The sequence below is a fragment of the Thunnus maccoyii genome, chromosome 11 (genome assembly GCF_910596095.1).
Source record: "Thunnus maccoyii chromosome 11, fThuMac1.1, whole genome shotgun sequence".
Classification (NCBI taxonomy): Eukaryota; Metazoa; Chordata; class Actinopteri; order Scombriformes; family Scombridae; genus Thunnus; species Thunnus maccoyii.
In genome coordinates, this window is record NC_056543.1 from 15787320 (window position 1) to 15798105 (window position 10786).

The 10786-nt window shown below is 39.5% G+C and overlaps 1 protein-coding gene across 1 annotated transcript; it reads left to right on the plus strand.

The window, feature by feature from the left end:
• Positions 1–1164: 1164 nt before the first annotated feature.
• On the plus strand, positions 1165–10181 carry LOC121906494 (transient receptor potential cation channel subfamily M member 2-like; the record flags this gene model as incomplete). Its single annotated transcript, XM_042425368.1, has 18 exons — positions 1165–1281; positions 2167–2499; positions 3119–3237; positions 3332–3464; positions 4269–4440; positions 4577–4757; positions 4899–5080; positions 6272–6404; positions 7477–7564; positions 7751–7835; positions 7948–8081; positions 8183–8247; positions 8557–8586; positions 8697–8783; positions 8890–8956; positions 9046–9147; positions 9630–9746; positions 10012–10181. Coding segments are annotated over 18 exons (2262 nt in total), but the record flags the coding sequence as incomplete, so codon positions are not given.
• Positions 10182–10786: the final 605 nt, after the last annotated feature.

Genomic DNA, 10786 nt, shown 5'->3' on the forward strand with positions numbered 1-10786 from the left:
AAATCAAATGGAAATACTTGAGTGAATGTACTTTGTTTCTTTCTACCAGTGTCATTTTGTGAAAAAAAATGTGCCTTGCATACAAGTACCATCAATAATTTACAAACTACGCTACATTTTTAAAATGGTAGATCTTTCATAGTGCTGTTTTGGAATAAATCTGTAATTAATCCTCTCTCAGCGATGCAGTTATTTATTGATTCAGAGATGGGCGCCTGGCTACTTTTTGTCCTGTAAGTGAGAGGTCTGGTTTTAGCAGCTTGCTCAGCTTTAGCTCAGCTCTGACATCACTGATGCAGTGCTGCGTGCTAGCCAGCTCCCACAACACTGACTGCAAAAGCTACTCTCTCCTGTCATGCTCTTCTAATTCATTCTCTGGCAATCAGCACAGCCAGTCCCTCTAAGCACCTTTCTTTTTCACCCTCTTTCCAGCACTACGCCTTTGCCTCCTGGATCAGGGCCAACATCCGCAAGAGGGAATGTTTCTTCTTTGAAAAAGGTGACAGGTAGGCTGAGCTGCTCTGTACTGTGTTTGACTGAAAGTCTGATCTTGTAGTTCCTGCTGCAGTATGCCATCTGCTCTCTGATGTGTCGATACAAGAGGAGGCATCGCCCCCCCTCAGCTGCTGTGAGGGCAGTTACATGTTAATGGCATCCATTAGTTGTTTCCAGTAGTTTCCACTTTCCTCAAACTGTCAGTCCACTGAGAAAATACATTTCCATTAATACTGTGTAGATTAACTGCCTTGTGGTTGCTGTTTGTTGCTGCTAATCATGTATCCATTGTTGTTGTTGCTGTTGCTGTTCTGCTTCTCCCCCTCCCCCCTTTTCTCTCTCTCTCAACCCAACCGGTCAGGGCAGACGGCCGCCTACCTAGAGCCGGGTTCTTCCCGTTAAAGGGGAGTTTTCCCTCGCAGCTGTCGCCAAGTGCTTGCTCATGGGGGAGTTGTTGGGTCTCTCAATCTGTAAATTAAAGAGTATGGTCTAGACCTGCTCCATGTGAAAAGTGCCCTCAGATGACTTTTGTTGTGATTTGGTGCTATATAAATAAATTGAATTGAATTGAAATTGTTGAGTAAAATAAAAAGTATTCACATGTGTTTCTTCACTAGAGAGGATATCTGTAAGTGTGGCTACTCAAAGACTGATCATGTGGATGAAGCCATCAAGCCAGAGGATTTCACAGGCGACTCGTGGAACATACACAGACATGTCCGTGAAGTGCCCACTGATGCTTTTGGAGACATCAGATTTAATGGTTTGGGACAGAAGACTGGCAAGGTGAAACAATCCTTGATTAATGTATCTAACATTACCTTGAGTGCATGTAAACACGTGCCCTGCATGTCTATATACTTACCTTCACATCTGTGTTTGTATTCCACCATATCGGTGCCTTTCCCTTCCCCAGGACATTACATGCATAAATATGCATGAAAAGTATCTGTATAATACATTATATTCTCAAGCAAAGTATCCTGCACTTTGTCCTAATTGCAATTTGAAGATACACCATGTAAAACCTTAATAAAAACTACCTAGAACACCAAAATAAAAAAGGATTTTAGCCCGTCCCCACTCTCTAACACTACACTTCACCATGAAATGTAATGATTAGAATCCTTCAGAAATCTTACTTTTTGTGTTATTGACTCTATTTCCGATTTAGACATAAAATACATTTTCTCATCATTCATAATATATTAAAATACAGATTTTAGTCATGTCCCAAGGTTGACACTCAGTCCTGTTACCCTGACATATTCCCCCCTCTAAAAATTTGGGACATTCCAAAAGTCACATGATCAAGTTTCTTCAGTTCATTCACTCTATTTTCTGTATTTTTGATCACATTGTAAGTATGACTGAATATGTAAATCTCAACGTTCAGACCTGTTCTATAATTATTTCTTAGATGTTATTATGTTTGTTTTTTTAAAGACAATTTTGGTAAACACTTTATTTCTATTAGCAGTAATATTTCATGTATTTGCTAATGCTATGCTTAAAACTCAGTCATGTTACTTTCAGTCCTGTTACTCATATGAAGAATTTGGCCTGATATGTACCATTACACATTTTGAATGGTTAAAGTTTAATTTTGAATAGTTATAACATGCATATGGCACTGATTTGGTGGAATTACCTATTTATGTTCATTCTCAGTATGTGCGAGTGTCCGTAGGCACCAAGCCTGAGGTCCTCTACAAGTTACTGACTGAACAGTGGAAACTTCCTCCTCCCAACCTGCTGATCTCAGTGATCGGAGGAGCCAACCCCACCAGCCTGCAGGACCCGAAGCCTCTGGACAGATTGTCCAAACTGGTCTGCCTGTACACCTCTCCGCAGGTCAAGTTTTACTGGAACATAGTGTCCTACCATGCCTTCCTCACCTTGTTCGCTTGGGTGCTCATGATCGACTTCCAGGACACACCGTCTGCTGCAGAGGTGCTGCTCTACATCTGGCTGTTCTCTCTGGCGTGTGAGGAGGTCAGACAGGTGAGAGACTGCTGACACACAGACATGTACAAGTACCTGCTTTGACATCACTGATTGCAACATTTTTCAAAATTTTAAACTATAGTGTTGATTTACTGCATTGGTTTTCTCATCACAGCATAAAAACTTAACGGTTTATTTTAATGGTTTATTGACAGCCTCAAGCAAACATGTCTTAGAAGCAGAGCTGCTCTGGAGACTTAAACGATTTCATGAACTGAGAAAAACTTCAGCAAGAAGAGCAGAAATCCAAAGTTAAAGTGCAAGACAGTTCAGGACAGACAGTTCAAATGTCCAATGTCTTATGGACTCAACTTAACCACATTTAATTGCATTGTGAATCCCCCCCTAAATACTTAATAAGTAAATAACTTAGAAAAAATTTGCATGAACAAGTTTATATCCATGTAGATGCCAGCATTGTGTCTCGTTCTTTTTTGCATAAAGGTATGATCAAGGTCATTAGTTTTCATCTGATTTGTTCAAACATTACTAGTGTTATTCTTTTCAGAGCAAATGTGAAGTATTTGGCCTTGCCCAAGGGGTATGCTATGGAGTATGATTCACTCCAAGAAATATTTGTCACTGCATCATTATCAATTTGTCTTCTCTATCTCAGCTCTTTCATGATCCTGATGGCTATGGATTTCAGAGGAAAGCCGGGAAGTACATTAACGATGTGTGGAATATTTTAGACGTTCTGTCCATCATCCTCTTTATTATTGGCTTTGCATTTAGGTAAGTTTCCTTCCTCCCAGACAAACACTTTAGGGCACTGAAGTGCCCCATGGCTGCTGCATTATTGTTGAATGACCATGTTTTTCTATTTCAGGCTGACGACTGAGCTGTTGTATGCGGGTAAAATCCTCCTCTGCATCGACTTTGTGGTCTTCTGCCTCCGTCTCATGGCGATCTTCACCATCAGTCGAACTCTGGGACCGAAGATCATCATAGTCAGAAGGATGGTGAGAGGATGCACACAAGGGTTACATACAAACATAATGAATACTGGCCTGATGTAATGTTGGAGTAACTGCAGAACACAAAATGCTATGAACATCTTTTATCTAATACAAAAAGAGGCTTCTGCCTCACTGGGCCTCCATCTGGTGTCTGCAGATGAGATGTGCTCTTTGTGTTAAATAAAAATGGTTTTTGAACCAAGTTTTGCAGTTGATCTCTCTGCCACCAGACTGGATTTCAGTCAGTCAAACCACTAAGATGTGATGTGTGTTTAACCACAACAGGACAACCTTTTCAGTGCTGAAACTTGCACTTGCAAAGTTTATAGATGTGATGCTTTTGGCAGCGTATATACGAACGAATGCAACTTTATTAAGTTATTAAGTATTAAATGTAAAATTTTAATAAAATGGCTTGTAAGAAATCCCTGACTAAGTCCCCAATGGCTGAAAATGAAATATCTAAATACCTGGTGTTGTTGATTGACAGAAAATGAATCAACTATTTTGACTGTTTTGATCATCAATTTGAGTCATTCTTTAAGAAAAAATGCAAAAAATTCTCTGGTTCCAACATCTTAAATGTAAATATTTTCTGGTCTCTTAAGTTTAGGGTTAAAATAAGACATTTTACGTTGCATCTGTTGCTTTGGGATACAGTCATTGACATTTTCCACTATTTTCTATCATTTTATAGACCAAACAACTTATTGATTAATTGATTCAACCGTACATAAAGCACATGACACTTTTTGTCCATTTTTTTCAGTGTTTCTAACTTGTAACCAATGTTTTTCTGCCCTCCAGATGATGGATATGTTTTTCTTCATGTTCATGCTGACTACCTGTGTGGTGGCGTACGGTGTGGCCAAACAAGGCATCCTCATCCACAATGACAATCGGCTGGACTGGATCATCCGGGGGGCTGTTTACGAGCCGTACCTGATCATATTTGGGAATTTTCCTAGAAATATTGATTGTGAGTGGAGATGGAACATAGTATTAACTTTCTTTGTAGTTGGTACACTGTGACACATTCCTCTTACACAACACTTCACCCTTTAAGCTTTTAAGAGGCTCACACTTGGTCGTCTCTTATCTCTTGCTGTCTGCAGATGCTACGTTTGACATAAACTCTTGCAGCATGGATGGCATCGATCCTCTGAAGCCCAAGTGTCCAGTGCTGAACGAAAACCAAACACCGGCCTTCCCCCAGTGGCTCAACATCATCATGCTTTGTGTTTATTTGCTCTTTGCCAACATACTGCTGCTCAACCTGCTCATAGCTATCTTCAAGTGAGTTCTCCTCAACATCACTGTGTCTTAAATCAATCATAATTTCAGTGGAGTGAGATTTTCTCTCCAACCTGCTGTTAGTTTAATAAAGACATATAAAACCAGTGCAACACCACTATCTCTCTTTGTGTTCCTGTGTAGCTTTACGTTCCAGGAAGTACAAGACAACACAGACAGAATATGGAAGTTCCAAAGATATGAGCTAATTAAGGAGTACCACAGCCGCCCTGCTGCCCCTCCTCCTTTTATCATCTTCAGTCATCTTTACCTCTTCATCAGGAACGTGGTGCTGCACAAGCCCCCCATCAAATACAAAGAGTTCAGTAAGTATTGTATTATTCATTTCTGCCTGTTGTAAAATGATACTGATTCTAGACCAATGTGCATGAATGAGACAGATTATTGTCACTTTTAGTCAAGTCCTTGCAGAAAAAAATACCTCGTTCCTAGACCTGCTTTGATGAAGCTGACATTTTTTATGTATAATGTTATGTTTAATTTTATTTGAGAGCTTTTACATGATTGTTTTTAGGCATGCTAGCAGTCTGGCTCTCGGGTGGCAATGCCAGTCTGTCGGTTGTTAAACCACCTCATGTACCTCCACCAGCAGATACAGACACTTCTCTCCAGAAGCTGTTGCCCTAAATACAGCTGAACTGTGCTGTTATAAAATTGGACTTAACATTTCACATCCCTCACTTAATCCCTGCACTTGTCTCTTTCATATATTTCATCAAACTGGATTTAACATTGTACATTGCATTCAAAAACCACTGTTACATAATTTAATTATCTATCCATTTCGGTATTTTTTTGTGAAATGTCTCAACAACTATTGGATGGATTGCCATGAAATTTGGTAGACACATTCATGTCCCCCTCAGGATGAAATATCACTTTTGTTGTCATCATCTGGTCTAAATTTTCAGTGGTGAAGGTTTCAATGGTGTTTAATGGTAAACATTATTCCTGCTTAGGAGTGGCATGTTATCATTGTCATTGTGAGCATGTTATTATGCAAATGCTAGCATTTAGCTTAAAGCAGAACTTTGCCTAAGTACAGCCTCACAGAGCTGCTAGCATGGCTGTAGAGTATTTGTTGAGTTCATTGATGCTTTTCTGTATTTGTCCCTTTTCTATATATATATATGTCATTTTGGTCGTCTCTGGTGTCAGATGTGAGTGTCCTTGTTGATCTTCCTCCGGTTGTCCACTGACTCCTGGTCGATGACCTCGACCCCTTCGTAGCTGATGTTGTGAACAGGTTTAAGTCTGGTGTTTGTGTTCATTGTTCATTCAGTGTCTTTTCCAGAGTTCTTGCCATTTCACCAGTGCAGTGTTTTCCACAGTTGCATGTGATGTAAAGACAGGTCTGTCTTGAGGATGCACCAGCAGAAATCTTGGTGTTTAATAGTGGTGTCTTTTCTGGTTTGTATTGCATTTTGTATGTGTATGTACAGTATTAGCTAGATGACTCAAAAGCATGTAACAATCTTTATCATCCTGTTTTTCAGAGGATGAGCTTCCTCAGACAGAGGAAGAAGAGCTGTTGTCCTGGGAGGCCTTGATGAAGGACAGATACCTGCTGTCCACAAAGCAGGAGCAGAACCAGAGCATGGAGCAACGCATCCTGGACACAAATAAAAAGTAAACTGACACAGAAATATACAGTAGCCCAGTGTAGATGCATAACAATCCTTTAAAGGCAGTGGTGTCTACATCCCTTGTCCACACAGCGGTGAAACTATCCTGTACGTTACTACTAAAAAGCAACAAATACATTTTTTATTCTCTTTAATCATTAATCATCTTGTGAGACCTCAGATTTATCTTGTAACCCACTTGGGTGCTAAGCCCTCAGTGAAAATAGCTGCAATGAATTTGGTTGAAATTAAACTTTAAAGCAGCACTAATCAATAATTTTATATTAATATTGGGTCCAATTATTATGTATAATGTGATAAGGTTTGTTGTTTGTAGTGACAAACCAACAGATAATTATCACCCAACTCTGCAGTTTCCCTCAGCTCTGCAGAGCGTTTTGGCATCTTTTGGCTCATTGTTTTGGTTTTACGGCTCACTACTGTAATGTTTTTGTTCAGTCTCACTGCTCTCATTAGCTTAATTTCCAGTTGGCAGCTATTTTTTTATGGAAAAGCTCTGATAAACTCACTGCACACTACCTGCTCACCACCAAATGGCAAACAGACAAAGTTAGTGACTAGCCGGTGAACATAGTAGAGCATCTAGCAGCTTAACAGCCAGATATTTCCCTGAGGAGTTGTTGGAAACCAAAAGCAGAGATAAAAGAAGCATAAGTATTGGACTTACAATTTGTCATGTGGACAAAAACACAACTCCAGTCTCATATCTGTCTGTTAAATATGAAAGTAGTATCAGGGGACAGTTAGATTAGCTTAGCATAAAGACAGGAAACAGGGAATTTTTTTTTGGACGGAGCAAGGCTATCTGTTTCCCCCTGTTTCAGTCTTCATGCTAAAATAAGCTAACCAGCTACAACTCATGCAAAAAAGTGACTGAGCATGTTTCCTAAAATGTCACACTATTGCTATAATGCAAGACAATAGTTTTAGTTTTTAAGGTTTGATCAGGCCAAATCCTACTTTTACCAAACAAAGTGAGTATATAACATTATACAGTCTGGGAGTGATATTCAACAAATGCCAGACAAACATACTGTGTTTTTCTGTTTCCTCAGAATCTCTGCCATTACTGATTGGCTGGAGAGGGAAAAGGAGATGAGCTCTGGCACCATGATGAAAAGACTGGCCCGACTAGAGGAGCAGGTTGTGACCTTATTTGTGATTATCACTAACGTTGCACCTGTGTCTGTCACATTTCACACGACACAGAGAAGAGATAACACACTTCTAGGTACACCCATTTGTGTTTGATGAATTCTATGTCCAGATGTTCCCTGTAGCATTGTATATGCAGTCATCAAAAGTATTTGTTTTCTTTTGTCTTGTCAGGTTGGCCAGTCAACCAAAAATCAGCAGTGGATTATGGACAGTCTGAAATCTCAGGGTTTTGCAGCAAAAGAAACACAAGCAACGAGTCAGCTACCAAATTCTTCATCTTTTATTTATGTTAATTTGCATATTTTTATCATAATTTTGCAAATATGTGACATGGCAAATTTCCTGTCACTTTTTCCTCTTTCATGCAGCATCAGCTACAACAGACAGTGAGTCCCCTAAAACTGAAAAAGAGGACGGCTTCCATGTGAATGCCCGTCAGTTGCACTACCCGAACAGCAAACTTAACCGCTTCCCGGTGCCTGATGAGAAGGTGCCATGGGAGGTATATAGCATAAATTTCCATCATGAAATCACCAACTGCTGGTCCTTACTGCATAAAATTAATATTGGATCCAGTTTGTTTTAATGTCGTCTTTTTTTTAGGTCAAGTTCAGCTCATACATGCCGACTTGTTATACCCCAGAGGACAGTGCAGACCATTTGGATGGGTATGTTTTGACTATGAGAAGACCATACATAAGGCTTTGTTCCTATTAGGGTTGGTGTGTGGATATATTTGCAGCTCAGATGATTCATAACGAGGGATTTTGTCAGGATAATAAAACATTTTCCAGTTAAAATGAAGATTTGTACAACTGATCTTGAATCAAATAGTGGATAGTGAATGGTCCTGAGTGACCCATGAATTCCTGCTTGAATAACTGACCCCTCTGACCTAACTCTGGGTCCACTGTCTAATTACAAGCCTCCTTCTATCTCCTTAACTCTCATATTTCATTTATTCTTTCTCCTCACAGATCAGAATCAGAACCCTTAGATAATTACAGGTATGATACTTGATAAGATGCACAAGGCGTCAAATAGCACTTACAGTAACCTTACAAGCATGACTTGATGTCTTAATATGTTTCCAATTTCTCTTCGAATCTGTCACTAGAAACCCAGGAGGAAGGACGGGCATCAGGGGACGAGGTGCACTCAGCCGCCTCGGTCCAAATCTGCATGTAGACCTTGTGCTCACACGGTAAGTTGTGTGTTTACAGTGCTACGAAGAAGGTTGTCTTCACTACCACATGTTTGCAATGCATGATCTAAGAATTTCTAACTTGTTTTTCTACCTGGCGAGACAGCGAGCGATCTGTTTTGGAGTTTCTGGCAGTTGGAGACGATCACCAACAAACCTTGGCTTTACCTGGGGTGAGTCCCATTGTTTCGTTCACTTCAGGTGGTTTACCTGTTTGAGCTGTTAAAATATGCTGCTAACTTGTCATTTTTTAAACCCTCAGGGACCTGTCGAATCTGCTCATCACCTGCCAGTGACTCTTGAGAGAACCATGGGGAAGAAATTGTATGAAAAATTAAATGAAAAAGTATCGGAGGGAACAAAGGTAGGTTTGTTCAACACTTTGGTTTGTCTTTAAAGAATAGAGCTTTAATGTCCCAAAGGAGCAATATCGTTTATAACAGTATAAAAATAACAGAAAACCACAAAAAGCATAATATGTCCTTTAAAAAACCAATAGGTCAGCAAGAGCTTTGTCACCACGAGTCTTGAACTTTGAGCAGGGCACAGTTGGTGACCAGAGAGGCCTAGTGGACCTATGTTAGATCTGGGAATCACAAATGACCCCGAGGTTTCTGAAGATCAGCTTTGGTTTAGTACCCAGGAAACTTCTGAATTTTCTACCTTTAAATATTTGCATTTGGTTGAGACGCTTATCAACTTAAACTAACTGATCCACCCTGCCTCTGCTTCAAATCTTCAGATTGAATTACTGTTTATGAACTAAATGAATTAGATAATTAATAACGGTTGTTATTTGTTGATTCTGACTTGCAAGTGATCTTTTTTGGTGTTACTGTGTTTTAGGTGTTTGAGGGTTATATGGACGACAGCAGGAACACAGATAATGCCTGGGTGGAAACCACTGTCCTAAACCTTCACCTGGACAGAACGAGCGAGGTTATGGCAGAAATCGACAATGTGGTGTGAACGTTTTTATTTTAATTTTTTTAAATATGTATAGCATCCAATATTTTACACATTTACAGTACAGAGAGCTTTTATCCATTAGCTTTAATTTAGAACAGCAATTGTACTGTATGTGTGAAGTAAAGAGAATTAAATTCTTGTGTCATGACTGATACTTTTCCTCTACATTTGGGTGATATTCTTGGAAGAAATTCAGGTCATGATTCCTCCTACAGTGGATATATATAATTATTTGTTTTTATGGTGTCTTTCTTCGTAGGTGGTGCACAGCCATGGTTGTCTTCAGTGGCAGGAAGTGAGCAGAAAAACTAGACTTAGTTTAAACCAAAGAGACTCTTTGAGGCAGGTCGCTGAGCTGCACAACAAGAAGTTCTGATCTTCATGCTGCTGTAACTGCCTGTCATCCACAGGTTTCTTTCTGCCTGTTAATGTGGCCTTTTGTCAAAGCGGACGTAGATTAGTACTTTTACTTTTGATACTTTAAGTACATTTTGTCGCTAATATTTCTGTACTTATAAATAAGTAACATTTTACTATCGCTACTTTTATGAAAAGATCCAAGTACTTCTTCTTCCACTGAAATACATCATCTGTCAGTCTCCTTGTATGTTGTTCATTTATGTTACAGTTTGTTTCATGTGTGATCTTTATTCTTTACATAATCTAATGCACTTTTAAATAATCAAGTACAAATTGAATAGTATTGGCTGTTTTTGGTGTCTTATTGAAAACAATGTGTTCTGTCACATTGTTCTGCAGAGGAAGTTAAAGGACCAGTGTGTAGAATTTAGTGGCATCTAGCAGAACAGACTTGGCAGAAATGGAATATAATGGAATATAATTTCATTACCTTTGAATGAACCCTTTATCTACATAGGGAGCAGGTCCTCTTCCACGGAGCCCGCCATGTTTCACTGCCATGTTTTTACAGTAGCCCAGAACAGACAAATGAAACACTGGCTCTGCAATCTGCAATCTCACCGCTAGGGGTGTGCCCGAATACAAATACATTATTTGGCAAAGCACAAATAGTG